Source organism: Globicephala melas, chromosome 10 (genome assembly GCF_963455315.2).
Source record: "Globicephala melas chromosome 10, mGloMel1.2, whole genome shotgun sequence".
NCBI lineage: Eukaryota > Metazoa > Chordata > Mammalia > Artiodactyla > Delphinidae > Globicephala > Globicephala melas.
Window position 1 is genome coordinate 62,866,483 of NC_083323.1, and position 27,447 is coordinate 62,893,929.

General features: G+C 45.2%; 1 protein-coding gene and 1 non-coding gene across 7 annotated transcripts in view; one reads left to right on the top strand and one right to left on the bottom strand.

Annotated features, from left to right (window-relative positions):
* Window positions 1-1,685: 1,685 nt before the first annotated feature.
* Window positions 1,686-27,447, top strand: part of FMNL3 (formin like 3) — a 55,343-nt gene continuing 29,581 nt past the window's right edge. For 5 of the 6 annotated variants that reach the window (XM_030835146.3, XM_030835147.3, XM_030835150.3 and 2 more), the window contains exon 1: window positions 1,686-2,050. In XM_030835146.3, the coding sequence (XP_030691006.2) occupies window positions 1,925-2,050 (126 nt within the window). In that variant the 5' untranslated portion in view covers window positions 1,686-1,924. The remainder of the gene's footprint in view (window positions 2,051-27,447) is intronic. The other variant, XM_060306934.2, reaches the window with a different exon arrangement.
* On the bottom strand, window positions 8,135-8,241 carry LOC115841451 (U6 spliceosomal RNA). The gene has a single exon (XR_004034823.1). It is a non-coding gene; the product is annotated as a U6 spliceosomal RNA (small nuclear RNA).

Consider the following 27,447-nt stretch of genomic DNA (forward strand, 5'->3'; position numbering starts at 1 on the left):
TCCCTTGCTCAATGCACTCCAGCCACATTGGCCTCCTTTCTGTTCCTCTAACACATCAGGCATAGTATGTACCTGTCATTCCCTCTGTTTGGATCATTCTTCCTCCAGATAGTCACATGGCTTAATTCCTCACTTTCTTCAGATCTTTATCCAAATGTTATCTTAATAGTGAGGTCTGCTCCGTCCTATTTAAAATTGTAATCCCCTTCCACATCTATCCCCTTTCAATTTTATTTTTATTAACATGGATCACTAACATCTGTATGTTTTACTTATTTAGTTTATTGTTTATCTCTTCTCCTACCCAGAATGTAAATTCCAGGAGAGCAAGGTGTATGCCTTTTTTTTTTCTTTTCTTTTCTTTTTCCTTCGGCCGTGCAGCGCTGCTTGCAGGATCCTAGTTCCCCAACCAGGGGTCAACCCAGGCCTCCAGCATTGGAAGCACAGAGTCCCAACCACTGGGCCACCAGGGAATTCCCTCTATGCCTGTTTTTGTTCACAGCTGTATCTTTGATGCCTAAAACAGTATCTGACCTATAATGAACTTTTCAGTAAATATTTGTTGAATAAATGAATGAAAATGGTTGGAGTCAGGTTCTCAGCATGCTATTAGAACTCTCTTAGCTTCACTTTCCTCTGCATTGACTTCATTCTCAAACAGGCTTGAGGTGTTATGGGTAATGGCATGCTGGCTACCAGCAGCTCCAGATTTACATTCTCACAATTCAGCAGTCTTAATGGGAAAAGAGTGCCTCTTTCCTGATTATTCCAGCGAAAGCCTTAGAAATGAGTTTTATATTCTGGCTTGGGTCAAGTGTCAATCCCTAAAACAGTCTCTAAAGGTAGAGCAAGAAAATGCTGTGACTGGCCAGGCCTGGGTCATGGGGCTTCCTGGGATGGGGGTGAAGTTCAGCTCTACGCAGACTGAGAACAGGGGAATGTAGTTCCCTAAAAGGAAATGGGGGTGCTATCACTTGAAGAAGAGGGATGTAGATTTGGCCAGCAGAAACAACAGATGTCCATCACATCATAAATGATGACCCACCCAGCAGACCTAGTCCAGAACAACATTCTTCTCCTGCCCCTCCATTTTCACCTCCAACTAGATCAACCCCTGAACGTTGGTAAAGTCCTCTCCTCCTAAATGCCTTTTCACCTGTCTCTGTCAGTTAAGGTATTCCCCGTCCCTAAATGCCCAGTTCAAATATGATCTCCCTTACCATGACTCTTTAACAGATGTGGTCTCTCTCCCACTTCTGAGCATCCTAGTTGTTTCTACTTCTCTTGTCGTTATCTTTTCACACTGTACCCTATATCTCACTTATTTGTACACATTATGAGCTGTTGTGGAAAAGGGCCGTTTCCCGCGGCAGCAACTGCGGTGATTAGATACGCACCAAGGCCGCCAGGGCGCGCCAAGCGCCAGGCGCGAGGCAGCCGGGGGCTGGAGGCGCTGTGATTGGCAATTGCGGCAGTCAATCGGGCGCAGGCGGGGGCAGGGTGGGGCGGGCCGCCCTAGAGGCCCGTGGGCGAGAGGCGGGGCCTGCATGAATGGGGCGCGAGGCGCGCGGCTGCAGTCGGCGCTCGGGGGGGAAGCGGGAGTCCCGGCCGGGAGTGGGTGGGAGGAAGCGAGGTGGGGAGGGGAGGGAAAGAACGCGGGGGGCGGGGAGGGGCAGCGCCGGGGCGGCGCGCCGAGAGCGGCGAGGCGGCGGGTGTGAGCTAGAGCCGTGGCCGTGGTTCCTGTCGCTTCGGTGCCGCTGTCCGCTGCGCCGCCTCCTGCCGGACCCCGAGGAGCCCCCGACCCGGCGGAGGAGTCGGGACTGGGGTAGCCGGCGCTGAGGGAGGAGTCGGGTCCGAACGGCCGCGCCAAAGACCCCCGGGCGTGGAGGTGGGGGGCTGAGGCCCCCGAGGGGGCCCCGCCGCTATGGGCAACCTGGAGAGCGCCGAGGGCGGCCAGGGCGAGCCTCCCTCTGTCTCGCTGCTGCCGCCGCCCGGCAAAATGCCGATGCCTGAGCCCTGTGAGCTGGAAGAGAGGTTCGCCTTGGTGCTGGTGAGAGCTGAGCCTGGTCCCTTCCCCCTCCTACCGCCCCGCAGGTCCCAGCGCCCCGGGTGGGTTCCTTGGTCCGGCCCACCCCTTCAGTCAGGGCCCCCGATGGGTCTCGGCCCCCAGCGCCTTCCCAGGAACCTCTGAGCAGCCCCGTCGGGGACCTCCCAACCGACGCCTCAACCGCTGGACACTTAGGAGGAGGGGTCCCCAACCCGGGACCGCCCCAGGATCCAGACTTCTTCCTCTTCCCTTCCCCTTCTGCCGCCCTTCGCACTTCTCCTCACTTCCCTGACAGTCTCCGCAGGTCCCTAGGATTCTCATTCCTAAACCTTTGGCTGGTGCGGGGGAATTCAGAAGCTCAGGGCCGGCCCACTCCCCAGCCTAAGTCCGGGTTCTCTGACTGGGGAGACCGCCTCTCGTGTTAACATGGAGGCTTTCCAGGGAGTGGGTCCTACTCCCAGCCCAGACCAGATGTTTGGGGGAGAGGAGGGGGAATGGAGGGGGACTGGCAGCTCGTGAAGGGGGTGGAATAAAGAGTGATGCCATTCTACTTATTTTCAGAACGGCCTGCAGGCATCCTGCAAAGTTACAGTGGGTTTGCCTAAAAGAGCTGAACATGTGGATAAGCCATTTCACTAGTGTATTTTTCCAATTGAAACAATACACAAACCATCCTGCCTCCCCCACCCCACCCCTTTTATGTTAAGCCCTAGTGGCTGGTTTGTGTTTTTTGCCTGTGCTTCTTTTTAGTCTTTCTGTAGGTTCCTAAATGATCTGTATGGATGAGTTTTTAGAGCTGACTTTGAGATTCTTCTTTGATGTGGGAACTGGACATTGATGTCGGTGGCTCTGTGGACAGAGAGCGTCTGAACTGGTATCACTGAGATGGAGGCAGAGAATATGTCAGAGCTAAAAATGAAGTTTTGGAGAAAGAAAGTGAGCTAGGTGAAGGAACGTTTGCTAACAGAGGTAAATCTTAGAGAAACTTGGGGAAATAGTTCCCAGTTCCTCAAAGAACTCTCTAAGAGGCAGTGTTAATGCTGCCGTTTTTGTTACTATGGCCTGAAGGGCTGACTTTGCCTTTGCCTGTGAGGAGGGTTAAGTTGTGACTTAGCAGCCTTATTGGATTTCATCTGCTTTGGAATAGGAAGATTAGATCTGTTGGCACCAGTGAAGCTGTCTAGAGATCCTGGCCTCTCCGATGGTGCAGAGCCTGACATCAGCCCACTGGCACCATAGCCAGATCAGAGAGGGTTCACGGGGTTCCAAGGGGAAGCTGGCACCTATCTGCCCATCAGCTCTGTGAAGGGCCAAAGGGATCTGGGCCACATGTCTTGTGGCCCTCTGCATTTCCCCCAGCATCCTCGGGGGATGGGGTGAGTCAGTGATTACTAATGTGCTGTGGCCATCTCAGAGGCTGAGGAGAGCCTGGGACTTGGTGCCCTTGCAAACAAGAGCTCAACTGTTGGGGGAAAAGAGTGGGAGGGAATCTGCCCTCCAGTGGGGGTGTGAAAACCCCCATGGAGTGGCATGAGGTAGCTACAGAAATTGGAGAAAAAGGGATGTAAAGGGATGTTCAGAGGTGGACTGGGTAGGGGGCTGCCTTAGGTAGGTGCTACCAGGCTGTTTGTTGTGAGAGCTCAGAACCAGAGTTGGTCATGTCCTCACTGGAGTTTGGTTGACACATTTGTTTAGTTGGCAGATTAATGGCTTAATATTTACAAAATGCATATGGTATCCTGATTACTAGCCAGAGAGCCTAGGTCAAACTGGGGACCGTACCACCCACTTGTAAGCCTAACTTTCAGCATAAAGTTTTGATTTGTTTCCTCGTGGCTTTTGTTTTCGTCTTGTTACTGTGTGCCTGAGCCGCTGCTAATGGGGAGTTGTAACAGGGCAGGCCAGGGCTAATTAGCTGTCTTAGGAAGGGAGGAGATTTTACCTCAGTTTTCTAACACAGGGAAATCATGCTTTCTTGGGGATTTGAGTTCTTCGCTAGGGACTCTTAAAGATCCCTCTTTCCTCTGTTTCTAAAACATGCCCTTTCCAGTATCCTTTGGGAACAGTACTGACTATTGGATGTTTGACCCTGGAACAGGCTCATGTATATTTCCTGACAGTCAGGAGAAGCATAGTACAGTAGAAAAAGCAGGAGCCGTGTCTTAGCGATCATCTTAACCTCTCTGAGCCTAGATTTGCTCATCTGTACAATGGGGCTAATGATTACCATCCTGGTGGGATTTTGAGAATTGAGGGGTGTATATAAGGTGCTTGGCACCCAGTAGGTACTCAATATAGATCAGTTTCTTTTCTTGATTGTGTAAAAGAGTAAGACAGGTTGCTCCTTTTATACCATTTTCTTCCCCAGATTGATTTGGTTTACGGACAAGCTATTTGTTGGTTTTGCTGAAGTGATGTACTGGTGTCCTGGTTAAGCATATGGATTTTCAAGTCAAAGTGGGCTCAAATACTGGCTCCTCACAGTCTCCAGTTAGAAAAGTGTTTGACCTTAATCAAGTTACTTAATCTTTTTGAGTCCCAGTTTCCTCTTATAAATGAGGATAATAATAGTATTTGCCACATGAGGTTATTGTGTGAATTTAATGAAACTAGAAGTTAAGTACTTAGTTAGCAGAGTCTGGCATCTACTATATGCTTGGTAAATGGTAGTTTTTAAATGTGTAACTCTCAGCAGTTACTCAGATCTGAGATCACTTGTATTCCCAAAACGGTATTTTAAGTTCAGTAATCTGATGAAACCAGTTACCCTGTTCTGTATTAGCCAGACTCAGGATATGCTGCTGCTGTTACATGGAGGGCTTCCCCAGTCCCACTGTATCTATGGAAACCCCCCCTGAAAAACACCCTGGCTGGGGAAGTTGTATCATTGCTGAGTCAAGACCACAGGCTCCCAGCTTTCTGGTGCAGACACATGATCTGACCCACAGCCTGTCAGCCGAGGTTGGGTAACTCGTCTGAAGCCATGAGGTGGTTTGTGCAGGACATAGTCCTACCCCAGCCCAGTGCCCTAATCCAGGGCTTTCCTGCTGGTATGCTGGGATACTGATCCCCTCAGCCCTGGCAGCAGCTCAGGTCCCAGATTGGTCCCGTCTGGCTGGATCAGCTTCCACCATTTACCCTGTATACTGTGCAAATAGTATTTTCTAGGTGTGTCCTGATATTAAAAAGGTTGTGAAGCTGCTGTGTTACACTGTTTTCTTGGGATCCTTCCTTACCCCCTGTCTTGGCAGCAGCCCCTATTCTGTTGAGGACTGAGAAGTTTAGGATGGTCAGTTATTGGAGCTCCTCTTTATTAATACCAGGATGAGATCTCTGGTCCGGTAAAGCCCCCTTCTGTGTTTTGGTCCTGACTAGTCTACTACCTTAGTTGCTCAGAAGCTAGTATGCTGGCCAGTACTGGCCTTTCCTTAGATAGAGAGGGGAGGCAGAGGGCTTTAATGGCTTTAAAAGGATAGCTGTCTGCTTTTGCTGTGTTTGCACCCTGATTTTTCTGTTTACTGGGTTACTACAGATTTGAAACGAAGTCTAAAGGTTCTAATGCCAGAAAAAGCCCTGGATATCCCTCAAGAGGAGGCTCTCAGGGCATGAGGGTGGGGCTGTGTGACGGGCTGTCCCTGCCGTGGCCCCTCCTTTCACATTTCCCTGGTGAAGACTGATGACTTGGGGTTTTGCTATAAGTGTAGCATTGATGTGGGAGCTAAGCTGGCCTGGGTGCTAGTTGTCAAGAGGCTTTGAGAGGCCTCCTTTGACATAGAAAGGGGCTGGGAAAAACTTGGACTAAATATCAAGTTCCAAATCGCCATGGTGGAAATGTTTTTCCCAGCCCTGGGGATTGTGGTGAATTAGTTCAGGCTGGGATAGAACTTGGGGGAGGGTAAGGGCCCTTGACAGCTGTCAGAGCAACCCCCTCGTTTAGAGACCCCACTGAGAAGACCCTAGGGCACAGAGAGAAACCTCATTCCTTGACTTTCCCATATGACCCTGCTTTAGATTGGGGAGGTGTAGGGGTAGGTGGGAGGGAGATGGAACTGATGCAGTGGACTCCTTGTGATTTGGGAATGTTTTCATGGCTCAAAGGGAAGTTCAGCTTTTTTCCTTTTTTCCCTTAAAGTAATACTCATTCTCTAAAAACAAGTTTGGGCAATTTAGAAAGAAGAAAAGATTGATGATTTAGGTTGAAGGAAAAAGTCCATATTTTCTCCATTCCTTTAGCAAATGGAGGCAATGTGTTTTATTTTTTTTATTTTTATTATTTTTTAAAATTTATTGTTTTATTTTTGGCGGTATTGGGTCTTCGTTGCTGCGTGCAGGCTTTTCTCTGGTTGTGGCGAGCAGGGGCTACTCTTCGTTGCGGTGCGTGGGCTTCTCATTGTGGTGGCTTTTCTTGTCTCGGAGCACAGGCTCTAGGCGTGCAGGCTTCAGTAGTTGTGGCACACGGTCTCAGTAGTTGTGGCTCGCGGGCTCTATAGCTCAGGCTCAGTAGTTGTGGCTCACAGGCTTAGTTGCTCTGTGGCATGTGGGATCTTCCCGGACCAGGGCTCGAACCCGTGTTCCCTGCATTGACAGGCGGACTCTTAACCACTGAGCCAACAGGGAAGCCCGACAATGTGTGTTAAAACTTTCCATGTTTTTGTCTTTGCATAGGTTTTTTTTTTTAATTAATTAATTTTATTTATTTATTTTTGACTGTGTTGGGTCTCTGTTGCTGCGTGTGAGCTTTCTCTAGTTGCGGAGAGCAGGGGCTACTCTTTGTTGCAGTGCGTGGGCTTCTCATTGTGGTGGCTTCTCTTGTTGCAGAGCACAAGCTCTAGGCGCACGGGCTTCAGTAGTTGTGGCTTGCAGGCTCTAGAGCGCAGGCTCAGTAGTTGTGGTGCACGGGCTTAGCTGCTCCGCGGCACGTGGGATCTTCCCAGGCCAGGGCTCGAACCTGTGTCCCCTGCATTGGTAGGCAGATTCTTAACCACTGCGCCATCAGGGAAGCCCTCTGCACAGGGTTTTGTACAATGTTGTGATAGTAGTGTGTGTGTGCGTGCGTGTGTGTGTACACACACATATATTTATCCAACATGGCTTTTTTTTTTTGCTTTTGTTATTTCGTTAGTTTTCCCAGGATAGTCACTGTAAACATTTTTAAATGCTTGTACAATGGTCCATCAAGTGAATGTACCATTGTTTACTTAACTCTCCTCCTCTTGTTGGACATTTAGGTTGTTTGCCTCTATTTGCCATCATAAACAATGCTGTGATGAACATCTTGGTGTACCTTTTCAATAGTTAGAGTTTTCCTTGGGATAGAAACCCCAAATTGAACTTCCTAGATTGTAGGATATGTTTTTAAGGTCCTAAATACATATTTCCACATTTTTTTTAAAAAGAGAGTAATTCATGTGAGTGTCCTTAAAGGGAGGTTGCAGGATTGAGGATAGCTTCTTTTCTCCTGATTATGAAAATAAGACATATTTAGTAAGCAAATTTAGAAGTAAAAAGTGTGAAAAGTATAAAACATATGGAAAAGTATAAAGAAGAGCATTAAAATCACCTGTAATCTCTCCATTTACTATTAACATTTTGATATATATATTTTAACAATTAGAGTCATACTGTGCATATTGTTTTGTAAACTGATTTTTAATTTTACTATTTGAAGCATTTTCTCATTTGTCTAAATATTCTTCAGTCTTATGATTTCATGGCTAGTAAAGTATTCCATAATACAGTATTTTATTACTGCCTTATATTTCTCTCTCTCTCCGCTTTTTGCTACTATAATTAACACTGTGATGAATTTTCTGTGCATAAATATTTGGGTGCATGTCTGATTATTTCCTTGGGATAAATTGCTTTTAAAGGCCTTTGAGAAGTATGCCTTCTAAAAAAGTTGTACCAGTTGTCTTTTCCACTGATAGTGTGTCTCCCTTTCTCCATAAGCTAACCATTACTGCATGGTTTAACTTTAAACACCTTTGCCAGTTTAATTAGTGAGCAATGGTATTTTGTTTTAATTTGTATTTCTTTTAACATTTCATCATAAGTGTTTTGGCCATCTTTTTTTTTTTAAACATCTTTAAAAATATGGAACACATCACGAATTTGCGTATTATCCTTGCGCAGGGGCCATGCTAATGTTCTCTGTATCGTTCCAATTTTAGTATATGTGCTGCCAAAGTGAGCACTTGGCCATCTTTTTTATGTGTTCTTAGCTCTCTGCTGGGGATTTATTATACATACATATTTCTATGTAATAAATGTATATGTTTCCACACTTGTTCATTATAAAATATTTTTCATATATGAAAGAGCATATATAACTATTATGTAAGATTAAAATAATAATGAAATGGATAACAGTGTATCCACTGGAGAGTTCTTGGAATTGCTTCCTGCCCCTTAATTTCTTCTCTCTGCTATTTTATCTGGGATGAAAAAGCCCTTTAGCTCAGGACTTATTGGGTCTGTTTCTGCAGCTGGGACAGTCCAGGTGGCAGCCACACCAGTGCTTCATAGCTCTGTCTGTGGGGAAACAACCACTGCAGCTGGTGAGAACAGGAACTGGTTGTGGTGGAAATAGCTAATCTTCAATGAAGTGAAAAAAGAAGCCAAGGTGGAGAGGAAATGAGACCACAGATCCTCCCCTGCCCCTGGGGTTGCCTGGGAAGGCTGGTCGGAGCCAGGGCCGCAGTTCCGTGGTCGAGACCAAAGAATCTGCCCCAGAGCTGACTGTAGTCGGCCCAGGGGACAGCAGCGCTGGCGGCCTGAAGTCAGCGTGTTATCTGCTCAGCCAGGCTGGTCACCTCCATTCTGGGGAATGTTTCTCCTAAGTCTGCACTGAGCTGAAGCAGCGCCAGGGAAAGGCCAGGGGTTCATTCCAGTTCGGAAATGCACTTCAGAGAAGAGGAAGGACCTTTTTCTTAAAAGATAAGAGAGGGTGCTGTCTCTACACAGCCCCTGCCCCCTGCTCCTTGCTGGGTACTCTAGGGCCCCCTCTTTTTGAATAGCACCACGTGGGAACTGAAGGGTTTCGAGGTTGTCATCCATGAAGAAGAGATTTCCAGAATAGAGATGAACTAGGCAGCTAGAATCCCTGAGTTCCCATTTCCAGTCTCTCTGCCTCCCTCAGCAGAGCCACATTTTTCTATCTTGTTTTTCTTCCATGGGAGAATGAGTCCCCCAAGAAAGATATAAAGGTATTAGGCTGCCTCTCTGTCCTTAAAATACTCTGGTTGTCTGTGCCTCCCACACTCCTCTCTACTTCTTCTGTTTTCACCTTTCAGAATCCTCTTTCCAGAATCTCTTATGCTTTCTGTCTTCCATCACTTTACAACGAAGTTGTGGGTTGAAAGTTTGTGTGGTGGGTAGGGGAGGACCTGGATAGGGTTTTGGTGGAGCAGTTCCCCCGCCCTTTACTAATATGCATACTCTTCTCAGTTTATAAAGTACTTTGAGGTACTTGAAGGGTGTTATAAACAATGTTCAGAACCACGAGGGGATATCAGAATTATTTACGTGACAAATTTTGCAAGTAGAGGAAGGATTTAGGCTGTTGTATGCTCGTGATAGTTCAATTCTTGTCCTCATCTCTTTCCTCGTTCCCTCCCCATCTCTTTTACCACCTTCTCACCCTCACCCGGGTTATTGACAGAGCTGGATGGGCTGGTGGTCCTGTCTCTGGGTCCCTAAAAGCATTAACGGGGAAGGAATATACTCTCTTCTTGCCCTGCTTGCTCATTTCTACTTAGATCTGGACTAGAGAGTGTCACAGCCCTCCTCCAATTGCTCATGCCATCTCTAAGTAAGAGCTGGGCATGAGCCTTGTGTTTGGGTACTTTTGGAGTTGGTTATCTTGTTTTAAGGACTAGCTACAGTTTAGAGCAGAGTTAGTTTCCGCTCAGTTTTTACCAGCTTCCTTGCAGGGAGCTGGAGAGCCAGTCCCTAGATCTTCCCAGTATTTCCCGTGAAACCTTAAAAAAAATATGTCCTGGAAGGAAGTAGCTGGTTTGAGACTCTTGCAGGCTTAGGGTGTTTTGAAAGAAAAAACATCAGTTTTGGAATCAGGAGACTTGGGTTCTGGTCCAGCTTGATACCCTTTTTGTTTTTCTTTTCCCCCAGCTGATGACCTTAGGCAAAGTCTATAATTTTTCTGAGCCAATTTCATCCTTATGAAATTGGTGATGATCATACCTACTTTACAGGGTTTTGAAGATGTTTAAAGTAGACAACATAATGAAAATAGTTTATAATCTATAAAGGTTCTACAATTAAATGTTTGTGGCATATACATTACCCAGTATATACCACCCCTATTCCCATCAGTTAAAGTGGTTTTCAGCTGGGGAAGGTACTGTCCCAGAAGGGAGCTTTTTTGGCAAGTGAGGATGTTTTGGTTATCACACTGACTTGGAGTGGGGAGGGGCGAGTTACTTCTGACATTTAGTGCCCGAGGGCTGGGGATGTTAACCATCCTACAGCACTTGGGTCAGTCCCACACAGTAAAGAATGATCTTACCCAAAATGCTGATAGCGCTTCTGCTGAGAATTATCTTCTACTAATCTGTACCTCTGTTGTCTTTTTTTTTGGGGGGGGGATAACTCTGTTTTTTTGGTTTTTTAAAAATTTATTTACTTATTTATTTTTGGCTGCATTGGGTCTTCGTTGCTGCGTGCGGGCTTTCTCTAGTTGCGGCGAGCAGGGGCTACTCTTCGTTGCAGTGCGCGGGCTTCTCATTGCAGTGGCTTCTCTTGTTGTGGAGCACAGGCTCTAGGCATGCGGGCTTCAGTAGTTGTGGCACGCGGGCTCAGTAGTTGTGGCTCACGGGCTCTAGAGTGCAGGCTCAGTAGTTGTGGCGCACGGGCTTAGTTGCTCCGTGGCATGTGGGATCTTCCCAGACCAGGGCTCAAACCCGTGTCCCCTGCATTGGCAGGCGGACTCCTAACCACTGCGCCACCAGGGAAGTCAGGTGTTTCGTTTTTTTTTTAATTTTTATTGGAGTATAGTTGATTTACAATGTTGTGTTAGTTTCTACTGTACAGCAAGGTGAGTCAGCTATACATATACATATATCCCTCTTTTTTGGATTTTCTTTTTTTTGTTTTATAAATGTATTTATTTTATTTATTTATTTTTGGCTGCGTTGGTTCTTTGTTGCTGTGTGCAGGCTTTCTCTAGTAGCGACAAGCAGGGGCTACTCTTTGTCGCGATGCACGGCCTTCTCATTGCAGTGGCTTCTCTTGTTGTGGAGCATGGGCTCTAGGCACGTGGGCTCAGTAGTTGTGGCTTGCAGGCTCTAGAGCACAGGCTCAGTAGTTGTGGTGCACGGGCTTAGCTGCTCCGCGGCATGTGGGATCTTCCCAGACCAGGGCTCGAACCCATGTCCCCTGCATTGGCAGGTGGGTTCTTAACCACTGCGCCACCAGGGAAGTCCCTGGATTTTCTTCTGTACCTCCGTTGTCTTGTGTCCCAGTTGGGGATGAAGCTTTAAGAGCAGTAAAAGTAAAGGCAGAATAACAGTTTTTGGTGCTTTCTTGGTTTTCCCATTTCCTATTACACCTTCAAGCAAGAGGTGGACATCCATCTTTTTATTACCTCTGTCTGTAGGTTTAAGGACTGATTCCCTGGTTCCTTCTGTACTGTGGGCTCTACCCTAAAACTTGTCAAGGAGCAGTTTGGGGTATACATACTTCACTGCTGACCTTTACTAACCCCATTAGCTCCTCAAGCCAGGGTAAACGTTCTTTTAGGTTGGGAATATGTTTGAGAGCTTTTTGAACAGTGCTTCTGGATCTTTTGAGTAAAAGACTCTTTTGAAAATCTGATTAAACTTGTGACCCCTAATTCTGTGCACACATACAGTCCTTTGGGGGTTTAAAACCCATTCTTGGATCTGCTAGGGAATCCCTGACTTTGAACCTAGAGGAATGGGAAGGGAGAGCTGGGCGAGGAGAAGCCACTGCAAGAGCTCCTTGACACAAACAGTACTCAATATTTTTGTAAGGGGAATGGAGCCCTTACAAAAGGGCTGTCAGTTCAGATAAAATAATGCCTCTGTTGGTGGTTCCAAAAAAGAGAGCTTGTTGAAACTTGGTTGACTGTCATTCAGAGGGAGATACTCTGGCCCTTGGACATCTTAATTTAACTTAAAAAAATTTTTAATTTAATTTATTTTTTATACAGCAGCTTCTTATTAGTTATCTATTTTATACATATTGGTGTATATATGTTAATCCTAATCTCCCAATTCATCCCCCCCACCCTGCCCCGCTTCCCCCCTTGGTGTCCATACGTTTGTTCTCTACATCTGTGTCTCTATTTCTGCATTGCAAACCGGTTCATCTGTACCATTTTTCTATATTCCCCATATATGCGTTAATATACGATATTTGTTTTTCTGTTTCTGACTTACTTCACTCTGTATGACAGTCTCTAGATCCATCCACATTTCTACAAATGACCCAATTTCATTCCTTTTTATGGCTGAGTAATGTTCCATTGTATATATGTACCACATCTTCTTTATCCATTCGTCTGTCAACAGGCATTTAGGTTGCTTCCATGACCTGGCTATTGTAAACAGTGCTGCAGTGAACATTGGGGTGCATGTGTCTTTTTGAATTATGGTTTTCTCTGGGTATATGCCCAGTAAGTGGGATTGCTGGGTCATACGGTAATTCCAGTTTTAGTTTTTTAAGGAACCTGCATACTGTTCTCCATAGTGGCTGTATCAATTTACATTCCCACCAACAGTGCAAGAAGGTTCCCTTTTCTCCACACCCTCTCTAGCATTTGTTGTTTGTAGATTTTCTGATGATGCCTTAATTTAACTTTGACTAAGGATACTTTGTGGTGAGGTCTTCCCCTTTGAGCCAGACCCTCAACCTCCAGGAACATCCAGGTAGGGATGACAGGATGTACTTTGACAAGCCAGGGGAACCAGTGGCATCCTTGCAGTGAAGCCCAAAAGTTAGGTCATATCCTATGTTTTGAGGTACTGTCTGCCTGAAGCCACAACTCTCTCCAGCAGGCCTAAGGTCTCTGGGAAAATCCAGGCAGTTGTGGCTTCCCAGGGTGTGCCTTAAAGAGGACTTTGACATCCAGTCTCTAGCAGTTACTTCTATGCTTAAATCCTTTTGCTTTCTACCTTACAAACAAACAAACAGACAAAAATTACCTATACTTTTTTTGACTGCTCAGAATATTTCATACCAAAATTTTTGAAGAAAAATTCAGATCTTTTGGGGGCTTTATTATGAAAAAAAGTTTTTTTCAGAACAACATTAAAAATGTTGTTTTTTTCTGGGTGGAGTCTCCCATCTCATCCTTATAGGAATGGCTCAGTTTCTGGTCTCCACCAAATGCCTAGATTTAACTTGTATAGGTTAAGGAAAGAGAATTCAACATTTGTCGGGGATATGCCACATGCTTTTACATGTATTATCTCATTAAGCTTGACAACAGTACTGTAAGGCAGTTATTTCACTTCTTTTTTTATTAATTTTTATTGGAGTATAGTTGCTTTACAGTCTTGTGTTTCTGCTGTACAGCAAAGTGAATCAGTTATACATATACATATATCCCCTGTCTTTTAGATTTCCTTCCCTTTTTTTTTTTTTTTTTTTTTTTTGCAGTACACGGGCCTCTCACCTTTGTGGCCTCTCCCCCTGCGGAGCAGAGGCTCCGGATGCGCAGGCTCAGGGGCCATGGCTCAGGGGCCCAGCCGCTCCGCGGCATGTGGGATCCTCCCGGTCTGGGGCACGAACCCATGTCCCCTGCATCGGCAGGCGGACTCTCAACCACTGCGCCACCAGGGAAGCCCTTCCTTCCCATTTTGGTAACCACAGAGCATTGAGTAGAGTTTCTTGTGCTATACAGTAGGTTCTCATTAGTTATCTATTTTATACGTACTAGTGTATATATGTAAATCCCAATCTCCCAATTCATCCCACTCCCCCTTACCCCCTTGGTATGCATAAGTTTGTTTTCTATATCTGTGTCTCTATTTCTGCTTTGCAATTGTTCATATGTACCATTTTTCTAGATTCCACATATAAGCGGTATTGTACGATATTTTTCTCTTTCTGACTTATTTCGCTCTGTATGACAGTCTCTAGGTCTATTCACATCTCTTCAAATGGCACTATTTCGTTCCTTTCTATGGCTGAGAAGTATTCCATTGTATATATGTACCACATCTTCTTTATCCATTCCTCCGTTGATGGACATTTAGGGTGTTTCCATGCCTTGGCTATTGTAAATAGTGCTGCAATGAACGTTGGGGTGCATGTATCTTTTTGAATATGGTTTTTATTTCTGTTTTACAGGTGATGAAAACAGGGCTCAGAGGGGTTAAGTAACCTTGAGAAAGTCTCAACTTAGATGTCACTTGGAGAGGCCTTAAGTAAAAATTTTTGGTTAGATTTTTTGTTAATGCTAAAAGGACTGCTAGAAATACAACTTTTTTTTTTTAGCTGTGTTGAGTCTTCGTTGCTATGTACAGGCTTTCTCTAGTTGTGGCGAGCGGGGGCTACTCTTCGTTGCAGTGCGTGGGCTTCTCACTGTGGTGGCTTCTTGTTGCGGAGCACGGGCTCTAGGCGTGCGGGCTTCAGTAGTTGCAGCTCGCAGGCTTCAGTAGTTGTGGCGTGTGGGCTCAGTAGTTGTGGCTCGCAGGCTTAGCTGCACCGCGGCATGTGGGATCTTCCTGGACCAGGGATCGAACCCATGTCCCCTGCATTGGCAGGTGGATTCTTAACCACTGTGCCACCAGGGAAGTCCACAACTTCTAAAAGATGCTTAATCCTTGATTATATATATATATATATTTTAAACTGCCTAGAAAAATTTCTGGAAGAATACAAGTAAATCTAATAACAATGATTACCTCTGAAATGTAGGGAGGGAATCATAATAAGAGGACCAGGAAAGTCAAAGGGAATTTAGCTTTATCTATAATGTTAACATTTCTACAAGGAGAATGTATTTATATGTCAGTTATATAATTAAAAGTTAAATAAAAAATTCTTAACCTCCTTAGAAATCAAGGAAATGAACATTCCAATGCTACACTTTTTTTTTTTTTTTTTTGCGGTACGCAGGCCTCTCACCGCCGCGGCCTCTCCCGCTGCGGAGCACAGGCTCCTGACGCGCAGGCTCAGCGGCCATGGCTCACAGGCCCAGCCGCTCCGCGGCACGTGGGATCTTCCCAGAACGGGGCACGAACCCGTGTCCCCTGCATCGGCAGGCGGACTCCCAACCACTGCGCCACCAGGAAAGCCCAATGATACACTTTTATACTAATCATCTGGGCAAAGTTTTAAAGATTGACAATGTCTATGGTTGTCATTAGTGGTACATTAATACACCATTAGTAGTAGTGTAATTTGGTACAGACATTTTAGAAGATGTTTTATAGCGTCTGCCAGTTTCAAATGTGCATACCCTTTAACTTGGTCATCTCACTTCCGGGAAACTGTCCTACAGAACTGTTTGTACATGGCATGAAGGTGCATGGAAAGGATCCTCAGGGCTGCATTGTTTAACAGTAAACACCTGGGAGAAACCTGATTGTCCATTTCCTGTCCATATCTGTTTCTTTTCCACTCATCTGGTTACTCCAGGCAAATACTGGGAGTTATCCTTAATTTTTCCTTCTTCCTTCTCCATACTCAGTCTATTACTCTGCCAATTCCATCTTCAAAATATGTCTCAGATCTACCCATTCTCTCTATCTCTACTGCCACTGCCTCAGTCCAAGCCGATGTCAACTCTGGCTTGTATTACATCCAAACAATTGGCCTCCCAATTTCTTCTACTGCTCCTTTCTCCATCCTCCCAGCCATTCTCCACAAAACAGCCAAATTTAAAATATAAGTCAAATAGCATCATTTTCCTACCTAGAAATCTTTAATGGCTTCCTTTTGCACTAAAAAAAAAAAAGCAAACCCCTGGCCTTGGCCCTTAACACTGCATTATTTGGCTCCTGCTGACTTCTGTAACCGTACTGATTGCCGACCTCCACATTAGCCTTCCTTTAGTTCAGGACAAGTTCCTTTCTTGTCTCAGGGCCTTTGCACAAGCTGTTTCCTCTCCTGGAATGCCTTGTCCCTGGATCTTCAAATGGCTCAATCTAGTTTATGCTTCAGGGCTCAGTTTTAGTAATGCCACCTCTCAGAGAGGCCTCTCTTCTTTATTATTCTCTTAGCATCCTATTAACTTCTTTTGTATTATTTTCCATTTTAAAATTATTTGTTTAATCACTTGCTTATTATCTGTCTCCCCAGACTGTTGACTCCATGAGGGTGGAAACTTTCTGTATGCTTATCACTGTCCAGCCAAATACCTAGCACCGGCTAGGCACTCAATAAATGGTTGTGGCTGATGGAATCTCGAAGATATGTGTGTGTGTGTATGTATAAATAGAATCGTCTAAAAAGGGAATTAAAAGAAGAGTATATGTAATGCTTTATAAAGCCACATGTTTGTATGTAAATGTTTAGAAAAAAGGCCTGGAACAGTCAATACCAAGCTGTTAGTCCCTGTGGTGACCTACGGAGGGAAATGGATAGGGTTGGGGGCCGAACAGTGACTCCTTTTTTATTCTATAAGCTTTTGAGTTGATTAATTTTTTAACAATATGTACCCATGTATTTGTTCCTCCTTTAAGGGAAAAGGAGGAATAAAAATAGGGGAGGATGACTCAACTTTTATTGCAAAAAAGAAAGCTCCTCTCTCTCACTCTCTGCGCTGACCCAAAAGAAGAGAGCAACAGGGAGAAAGGACACCAGTGAGGTCGTTCCCTGCCCTGTACTGAGCTTGGCACTAGTTTTCATAGTAGAAAGAATCCTAAGAGATGCCCTTATGCCCTGAGGCTATATTTTAAATTCTTAAATGTAGGCCCAACCTTGGTCTCCCAGACACAGCCAAGTTGTATATTTTTAGCCTGTTTCATTTCTAGGCTAGTGAAAGCTGCACCTCCAGCCTCAGTTTAGCAGGTGAAGTCAGCAAAGAGAATAAACAAGCTCTGGGCTTCACTGCAGCTAAGCTTCTCAAAGTTAAGTCAGTTCAGCAGCCCCAACCCCCAAGGAAACTATGTTCTCTAGATTCTTGTCTCCCAGAAATGTGGATAGCTAATCATTTTCACAGCTAATGTTCATTGCATGCTAATGGTATGCCAAGCATCTGGCAAAGCTCTTTATACGCATTATCTCATTTAATCACCATAACTATGAAGTAGTTATAATTATCTCCATTTTATAGATGAGGAAATGGAGGGCCAGGATGGTTAAATAGCTCATCTGGGATCACACAGCTAGTAGGTGGTGACGTCAGAATTTGAATCCAAGCAGTTTCACTCCAAAACCCACATCCTTAACCACAATCTCCTTCTCTTTCCAGGGTCACCACCCCGCCCCCGCCTTCAGTACGGCTTTGGTGGGGATTGTGTACATTACGGCAGAACACAGGGAAAGTAGAACAAGTCTTCCTTTGCTAAGAGGTGTGGTGGGAAGATTTGGGCTTTGGAGTCAGCCAGACTTGGGTTTGAATCACAGCTATCCCACTAGGACTTTCACTATTCAACAAGTATTTCCTTTTTTATTTACTGTGTGCCAGTGATAGCACTGGGTATACAGTGGTGAAAAACAAATATCACCTCTGCCTTCATGGAGTTTATGGGAATGCAGATATTAAACAAATAAATACTTAACTACAAGTTATATGTCCTCGGGAGACAAAGAACAGGTTGTTACGAGAGAGTATAACCAAAGCTTCCCTCTAAATGAAGGCCAGAGGCAGCCTTGGAATCTCTGAGAGACTTTCTACTTTCATTTCATTTTCCTTCCTTTCTTGATTTATTAAGGAAATAGGTCTTAGGTGCCTACTGCATATACAGCACTTTCTCGAGTGCTTTGGAGAATAACAAAGAAATAGAAGATAATGCAAGTTGGAGAGACAAAATAGAACTGTACTTTGAACAACTAGAGAATTAAAACAAGTGCGTGTCCTCAGATTATCCGTGAGGCTCCCTATGTGCCTCAGTTATTTTATCCGTAACATGGGGATATTTGTCTTGCCCAATCACATGTTTTTGTGAAGACCAAGTGAGATCATGAAGTGATGAGGTGCCACACAGCTCCAAGCACAGAAGGACTAGAGGGTTAGGGAAGGATTAGCGTGGCATGGGATTGCTAATCAGGCAGTGCTCTCAGGAAGACATGGACTTTGTCAGGTCTTACAGGGGACAGGTGTGGATCAGGAGAGAGGAGACTGAAGGCCAGAGCAGTGTGGGAGGGGATTAAAGAGGAAGAATTAGCCAGATATATGAAGGGCAGCCAGAAGCCCCACCTGCTGGGGTAGAGGATCCTCATCTCTTGCCTGGTCCATTGTAGTAGACTCCTTAGGTGTCTCTCTACTGCAGTCTTGCAGACCCAGCTCCACCTTCCTGCCCCCCACCCCCCATTCATCCTTATAGCCATGTGTAAAGATCTGGGTGAGAGGTTTTCTAGGAAGAGAGAGTAAACCTTGGGATGGGAAAGAACTTTGCACATTTCGAGGAAGAGATGCCAGATTGGTCAGCAAGGATGCTAAAGAGACATCAGGGAAGGCAGAAGAAAGGTGAGCAGGGCTTAGGTCATGGAACCTTATCAGCCTTGATAAGGAGTTTGGGAAGTGACCGGGCTCCTCAGTCAACTCTGCCCAGCAGAGTGATCGTGCCTTCTGCTCTTTCAGGTTTGACTGGTGTTCAACCCTCCTTCCTACACCCTCCTCAGGCCAGAAAGGGCAGTGCCTCTGCTGGGCTGGCCCCAGTGTTTAGTGTGCCTGTCCATGGTCTGAGCCTATAATTTGGTGGGTTGGCTGGTTACAAAAATAAAAAGTGTGACCTATAACTAAAGCTGAGTGGATTCAGTAAAGAGGGAGCTTTTAATTTGCAGGGGTCCTGGGCTGTATTTAACTGGAGGAGAAATGTGTCTCCTCCCTAAGAGCTGCTGCATTTTCTCTTGAGTACCTGCTCTGCAGTGAGTTAGGGTTTTTGGGCCTGGGGGTGAGCTTTAGGGAGATATTTCGAAGGGAATTTAGGGTCCAACAGCAGGTTTGATGGTGCTTCCTGGGAGGTTGGCATTATTCAGTCTTGCCTCTCATATAACCCACTTGGAGGGAAGTAGAGTTTTTAAATGTTTGATTGAGTGATCACTCATTTATTCATTCAACACAAATGTATTGAGTGTTTACTGTGTATTATAGACATTAGGGATCCCATAGTGAACAAAAGAGACAAAGGGACTTGCCCCACAGAGTTCACGTTTTTGTTGGGGACAACAATAAACACATACTCAGGTCTGTCATAGAATGTTGAGCAGGGATAAGTGCCATGAAGAAAAAGAAGGTAAAGGGGTGGCGAGTAAGAGGGGCACTATTTTAATGAAGTGGCAGTTTGAGGGGTTGAAGTACAGGAGAAAAGTGGAATAGTGAAGACAACTTTCTGTGGACTCTGGACCCCAGCTTCCGAGAGCCCCCCAGGACAGGGGCTCCCTGAGCAGGGCAGGGTTAGGTCCGTGCTCAGCGAGGGGCCTGGCTGCTTCCTAGCCCAGGTGGGCCCAGTCGGAGCCTGTGGTTGCCTCTTCCCGGCTCCACTGGTCAGAACTGTCTGCAGGGCTGGGCAGGGTGCTGGTTAACTGTCTTTCCAGGGCTCCTCAAGCCTGGTCCTCTCAAGACTTCCTGAAGTCACCGTGTGTTCTTGGCTAGAGGAGGACTAAGAAATCTGGCCTGGGAAGCTGCAAGGAGTGCAGGGCTTCCTTCTGCCTGTGCCTGCTGCTCACCAGGCCTTTTTCAGGGGCTTTGGGGCTCAGTGGATTTGGATTTGAATCCCGGCTCTGCCATTTATTAGCTCTGTGACCTTGGGCCAGTGCTGTAGCTTCCTCAAGCCTTGTTTTCTTTATCTATATAATCAGGGTAGGAATACTTGACTTCTAGGGATTTGGTGAGCATTGAATAACATATATAAAGGATCCAGGACAGTGTCTGGCATAGTGGGTGCTCAATAAATTTTAAGTTGACATATTCTAAGACCACTAACCTCTTAAAGTCAGGGGTCTGGTATTAAGGAGCCCAGTGAAAATATTCAAGAAATATGGATTATTATTGATGGGTAAGAGACTGGTCCTGTGTACCTCAAAGTTGTGAAATCACTGAATTGCACACCACATATTAGTCACCTGGCTTTCCTACTCCATGTTGGCCTTGTCATGGCCTCTGCACGGGCCTTAGGATCTCCAGGAACTAACGTGGCCCTTGGCCTATCCTTTAGCACATTTCATCTCTAGTACAGCCATGGAAGGATCGGCCTTTAAGAGTCTTCTGGACTGGGGAACTTACCAAGGCCAGAGTAGCCAGCATAGGGCTACCGAGGTCCAGACCTCTGCCCCTGGGACTGTATTGAACTCTGGGGTGGTGGTGGCCACTGTTATGTGGGTTCATTTGCAGATTGAAGGGATCACAGACTCCCCCTTAAAACCAGCCTCAGAGTGAGACCCAGACAATGTTCTAGAATTGATGGACGAAAGATAGCTAAGTGGGAAGGAGCATCTTAGTTTGAACCTTCTGTGTCCAGAGTATGCTTGGGCCCCTTACTTTGCACAGACTTCTTGCTAATGGTTGTGGTTATTTTGTTTTTACTTGCCACTCAGCAGAATCAGCATCACACAAACACTCGTTATCCTCAGGCCCTTGGCAGTCAGGGCACTTGGTGAGTCCCTTGTAAAGTGCTCACGTCTACAGATTATTTTCTGATGTATCTGGCATGAGTTCCAGACTGACAGTGCAATAGCAACTATCAATTGCTCCTTTTGGGCTTGACTAATTACTGTTGGCATCGTATGTAAGGAATTAAGAATCTCTTATGCTTTTACGGGGCAGCAGGGCCTGGTGAGCTCCCAAAGCGTTTATCTGTCATTTCCCCAGAATACCCTTGTTAAAAGTTGTGAGCAAAACCTCAGGAATTGAAGGGTAGCCAGCCAGATAGTATTGGGTGGCATTTGGCTTCTCAGTTGATTCCCTCTAAGAATTGTAAAGAAACCATCTAGTACTTGTTGCCTACAGATGCCTGTAGGGAAATGTCAAATGGTGTCATAATGTTGTAAAAGCACTACTAGCTGCTTCTGACTGTCTTGGAGGTGAGAGGGCAGAGAGGTTATTCCAGCCTTATTCTATGGCTAGGTGAAAATTTACTCAGGACTCTGGAGGGCCTCTGGAGGCTGCGAACTGAGAATGGCGCAGGTGTCATCTTCCTCGCCTGGAGACAAGGAAGGGAGAGGGATGCAGTACTAGCCCTCAGAGACTCCCGAGTGCAGCACGGTGTTCATTCGCTCAGCAAGCACTTACTGAGCACTTAGGATTGTGTGAAGTGCCAGAGAAATAAAGATGACTGAGACAGTGTCTGCCCCTAGGAGTTCAGTCTGGAGGGGAAGACAAACACATTAAACATCTAATTGCAGTCTTCAGCTTGGGAAGCACAATGGTGTAGACATGCAGGAGCATCTGGGGAGCACAGGGAGGGGCTTGGGGAATACTGCCTGTAGGAGGAAATCTCTGCTGGCTAAAGGGATAATTAGGAGTTGGAGAGAAGTGTGGAAGAGAAAGCAGGTAGAGTGGCGCCATCAGGGTGAGGCAGAGTGATGTATTCAGAGAATCCTCCCGCTGCTGCGCGGGGCTCTTGGAGTGTAAGGTGTAAGGCAGACAGTGGTGGCGGGGTGGGGATGGCTCGAGTAGTAAGGAGGGCTTTGAATGCCATGCGGATGGACCATACTTCATGCTTTTTGTTGGAGAGTGTCATGGTCAGATTTTGAGGTGTGAGTGGGTCATTGTGGCAGCCATGGGAAGGGAATCAGAACTGGAGGTGGGCAGCCGAGTGGGAGGCCTTCTAGTGTGGTGATGATGATGGGAGCCTGAACCAGAGCTGGTTTGCATGGTGGAGATGATAGGACAGACTCAATAAGTAGTTTAAAAGATTAAATTTGGGGACTCAGTGATGGATTAGATTTGACATTGGAAAGGTAGAGATAAGGGAAAAGGGAGGAATTCAGGACGATACCCAGATTTCTAGTTTGAGATGGAAATGCATATTTGAGAGTCATTGGTGTCTACTGGTCAAATAAAATTTGGGGTCAAAACATTCTCATGCCTCTCTCTCTATTCCCACAGACAGCACAGACCTTCAGGGACTGGGAGGGAAAACTCCTGAGACTTATGCAAGGTCACAAGGAGAGAAACATTTGTTGAGAAGAGTAGTTAGCTGAGGGGGCCGAAAACAGAGATTTGTGGTAGATCAAACCTCAGGTTTGCAGATGGCAGATTTAACCTGCAGAGGTTGGGAGACAACGGGGAGGTGAGGGACTTGAGATAAGGTGGAACACGAAAAACAATTTTCTTTGCAAAATCTCATCCCAAAGTTTAGAGGAATTGTCCCAGATCACTCAGCAGAGCACCTTAGTTAGTCGATGCCTCAATTCTGTCCCCCCAAATTCTGGTCCCAGCTTTCCTGTGAATCCTCTGGGTGACTGTTGGTGTTTTCAGTCTTACCTTTCGGAGGGGCGTGTGTGCAACTGCTCTAACCTAGAGAATTAATAAGCGTATAAATATATTTAACCTATACTCTTCAGCTACATGTATATACTCTCTCTTTTATGCATTTTAAAGTACTGTGAAATTATATTTTATGTATGTGCTTAGAAGCTATCTTTGAGTCACCTGCAACTCTTTGGAGTAGCTCATCCCAGTTACCATTTATAGAGCCCTTCTCCTGGGCTAGGCACTATTCAAACTCCTTTTCATTCTTTCATCCCTTCACTTAATTCTTCTAGGAGGTAGAGATTGTGATTCACATTTTATAGATGAAGAAACTGAGATTCAGAGAAGGCTAGTAACTTTCCCACTGTCTCATGAAAAGTACCAGGATTCAAATCTCGGTCCTCTCTGTTCCAAAGCCCATGCTGTTATTTATAGCTTTCTGAATGTTTAAAATGCCATTCAGGTATGAGGGAATTGTCACCTTGTGGTGTCCAAGAGGGGAGTTCCCTTGTCTTTTTGCTCTGCATGGTGTCCTTCTTACTCTGAGACAGAAACCTTGAACTTCAGGTGTTTGGCACACATACCTCGTTCAGCTAGTTTCACCCAGTCTTGCTGGACAGGGAGGCACCATTTTAATGATCAACCAAAGCCGGTCAGACCAATACAGATGGACCTTCCCAAGTTAGAAATGGAGATTTGATTTCTTTGTAAGGAGATGGCAGGGTATGGTGGAAAAAGCCATGTCCTGGCAAAAGTTCTGTTGGAGGCCACATATCTGGGTTTGAATCTGGGTTCTGCCACTTTCTGTATGACTTTGAGCTAGTTGGTCTCAGATTCTTAATTCTCTCACCAGTTAAGCAGGCATAATACCACTTACCTCCACTGGTTATTAGGAACAGTAAGTGAGATTTTGTGAGAAAAGTGCCCGGCATATAAGAGACGCTCAGTAATGTTTTCCTTCCCATCTGTGGCCCCAAGTGAATATGGCACCTAGGACACCAGACATTGAGAGAAGCAGACAAGATTCAGGGTCTCTCTGGGGTGGGAACTCCCAGAAGGCTACTTCCAAAGAGGTGTTTTTCTAGCTGGACAATCAAATGAGATGTAAAAAAGCTGGGGCACTCAAAGACGGGGTAGGGTGTGGGCAGTCATAACCTCTGTGTCAAGCTCTGGCCTTTAAAGTCATGAGGAGGGACAATGTTGGGAGGGTGGCTTGTGGATCAAGAGCAGACTGGGGTCTTTACGATTCCTCCCCAAAGAGCAGAGGAGCACTGAGGCACTGAGATGCACCTCCATTTGAGAGCAATTGGAAAAAGCAAGGAGAGACAAAGGACTTGTAGTGCCTCTCCCCAGATGATATGACTGGTGACAGATGTGAGCTCATGCTGGGGCATAAAGCAGGAGTCGTGCCCCTCCCACGTGTAGTCTGGATGTAGGAAGGGATTCATTAAGTTTTATGTTTTGATAATAAGCTCCTGGATTTATGAGACGCCTAGAAAGCCCAAGCCAGGCCCCCAGCTGGTACACTGGGTGAGATGGAGTGCTGCCCCCAGCTGGCCTCTGCCATCCACACAGGCAGCTCACAGCACCTATTAAGCTTTTTCTGTGTGTCAGACATCGTTGTCTAGGAACAGGTGTGGTCAAGGAAAGTCCATGCCCTCACAAAGCTTACAGTCTAGTTCAGGAAATAATACAGAATGTGAGTAGTAATATGAGAGTGCAGTAATTTTTTTGTGAAATCTTATAATTAAAAGATCTAGCATAGTGCTTGGCCCAGAGTAGACGTTTATAGGCCATAGTTTTCCCTTTTTTGGTAAATATACAAGAGTTATTGCAAGGCAAAATAGGACTTCCAGTTGGCACAGTGTATGATGCCTAGAAGACACCAGTATTTAGTATTGAAGGAATGATTGAATATAATTGTGGATGGGAAGCAAGGGCAGGAAGCCCCACAGAAGTTCAGGGGAAGGAGTGTGCAGAGGTCTGGGTTGTTTGGAGGGGGCTTCATGAGGAACATTGATCGTATTGATCCTGAAGGATGCATGCAATTTGAAAAGGTTCAGAGAAGGGCTAAAACAATTGGTTGTCTCAGAAGAGGCATTGTATGGGAATACAAACTCAGGGTCAGACCTGGATTCAAATCTCAGCTCTATTGCGTACTGGCTGTGTGACCCTGGGCAAGTTCCACGGCCTGCCTTTCAAAGCCTTTGTTTCCTCACCTGTAAAATAGGAATGATGTTAGTCCCAACTTCATAGGGTTCTTGTGAGAATTAAATGAGATAATCGTATAAAGTTCTTCTTATTTTAAAATATTTATTTACTTTGGGGCTGCATCAGGTCTTAGTTGTGGCATGTCGGATCTTTTGTTACGGCACGTGGGCTCTTGATGGCAGTGCAAGGGCTTCTCTCTAGTTGTGGCACGCAGCCTCATTAGTTGTGGTGTGAGGGCTCTCTAGTTGTGGCACGAGGGCTCAGTAGCCCCGCAGCATGTGGGATCTTAGTTCCCTGACCAGCGTCCCCTGCACTGCAAGATGGATTCTTAACCACTGGACCACCAGGGATGTCCCTCATACAGAGTTCTTATCAAAGTTTTGTCAATAAATGTTAGCTTTTGTCATTATTTTATCATTTTAATAGTAGTATCATTATTATCCTACTCATGCCTACCTACTTACCTTAGTTCCCTAGACCTTGTGTCATCTGGCTGTTCCCTGCCTGCTGTAATATCCTCATATATACTTTTATTCCATTATTGTAAATCAGGGACTCCCAGACCTTTTATGGCGTTTTGTGTGTCTGTGTACTTGCAATTGCTGTGTCCTTGCCTAGCATATCACCATCTTCCCCTGCTTCATTGCTTTTCCTGCCTTCCTCCTGCTTGATGTTTTAAGACTAAATCCTATAGCATTTCTTCCAGGAAGCCTTACTCGACTCCTCTATTAGATTTTGCATCCTCGGGATCCTACGGTGCCACGTGCACCTGTTTCACAGCTGTGCTGTGTGCACTCATCCCTGGTTTGCTTGTCTACCTTGCCCTCTGGATATAAACTTCCTGAATGTAAGGATCCTGTCCTATTTATTTTTATATCCCCAGCTCCTAGCTTAGTGATTGGCATGTTATTTTCCAGCTAATTGTTGAATAAGAAATCCAAACCCCACCCCCCTCAAAAAGCATAGCTAGCTTTATGTGTAACGTTTACTACCTAATTCTGACTTAAATGCTTTACATATATTAACTTTAATCATCATAGCAACCTTATGAAGTAAGTATTATTTCTACCTCCATTTTATAGATGAGGAAACTGGGGCTCATAGAGATTAAATAAGTCTCCCAAGGCCACACTAGTAAGTGGTGGAACCGAGATTCGTACCAGGGCAGTGTGGCTCCTCATTCTGTGCTTTAACCACTCTGAGATTTGTGATAGGATATTTATTGAACACCCAAGAAAAGGTGAAGAGACATTAGCTATAAATTACAACTCCATGAACATATTTTAAAGGCGTTAGTAAATGTGTGGAGACGCTGTTAGGGGGCGAGTGTAGACCTTACCAGTCTCGCTTATGAAAGATTTGCTAGAGAAGGTGGGATTTCACCCGTTGTGAATTGGATGAGGCGCATGGCTGGCAATTGGGAAGGAGATGATCTCTGAGGACAATGTAGAATAGAAATCTTAGGGTCAGGAAAAAGAGGAGTATATGTATGGGGAAATTCAATTTGCCCAAACTTTATTGAGCACCTACTACAGTGATAAACAAGCTGGTGATGATGGTGCCTGTGCTCAGGAGCTTGTGGGCTAGCGGGCTTTAAGATGAGTCTGGTTAGAAGATGAGTCAGGGGAGTGTCTTAGATTTATGGCGTGAACTGAAGGACAGAGTTGAAACTCAGAATGAGAAGTGGGAGTTTGCTGAGGGAGAAGCAGCATTAAGGAAAGTGACTTGGGCTGTAGCACATTAGGCAGATTATAGGAGAGGGACCAGAAATAGCAAGGACAATTGTAAGAATTTGGATAATCCCCTCCAGAAATAACCAGGGACTGAACCAGAGACTTGGTGATGGGAGAGGTAGTAGCAGGATCAATCAGTTATTTATTAAGCACCTGCTCAGAATTCACAGAAGGATAAGGCATGACCCCTACCCTCCAGGAGTTCATGTTCTAATTGTAAATAAAGGAAATACACTCATGAAAAGACACTATATGACTTCATTCAGTTTGTGTTAAGATCCATGGTATCAGTGAACAGCTATTTTTTTCCTCTTTGCTTCACTCATCTGGACTTCATTTCCAAGGTCACCTCATGGTCCAGAATAGCTGCTGAAGTTCTAGCCATTACCTCTGCATTCCAACCAGCTGGACAGAGGAAGGAGAAAAGAAGGGTATACTCCCTCCCTTTAATGATACTTCTCAGAAGTTGTACACACTACTTCTACTTGCATCCTACATGGTCACATAGCCACACCTGAATGCTAGGGAAGATGAGAAATATATTAATTCTTTTAATTTTTTAAATTTATTTTTTAAGTTCAAGTATAGTTGATTTACAATGTTGTGTTAATTTCTGCTGTACAGCAAAGTGACTCAGTTATACACATATATACATTCTTTTTTATATTATTTTCCATTATGGTTTATCCCAGGATATTGAATGTAGTTCCCTGTGCTATACAGTAGGACCTTGTTGTTTATAGAAATATATTAATTCTGGGTTGCTAAGTGCTCAGCTGAACATTGGAGGTTCATTAATAAGGAAGGTGAGAGGAGGTTGGGGATAACAAGCAGGTCTCTGCCATATCATTCTTCACATATGATTATGCTTTGGAGCTCAGAAGAGG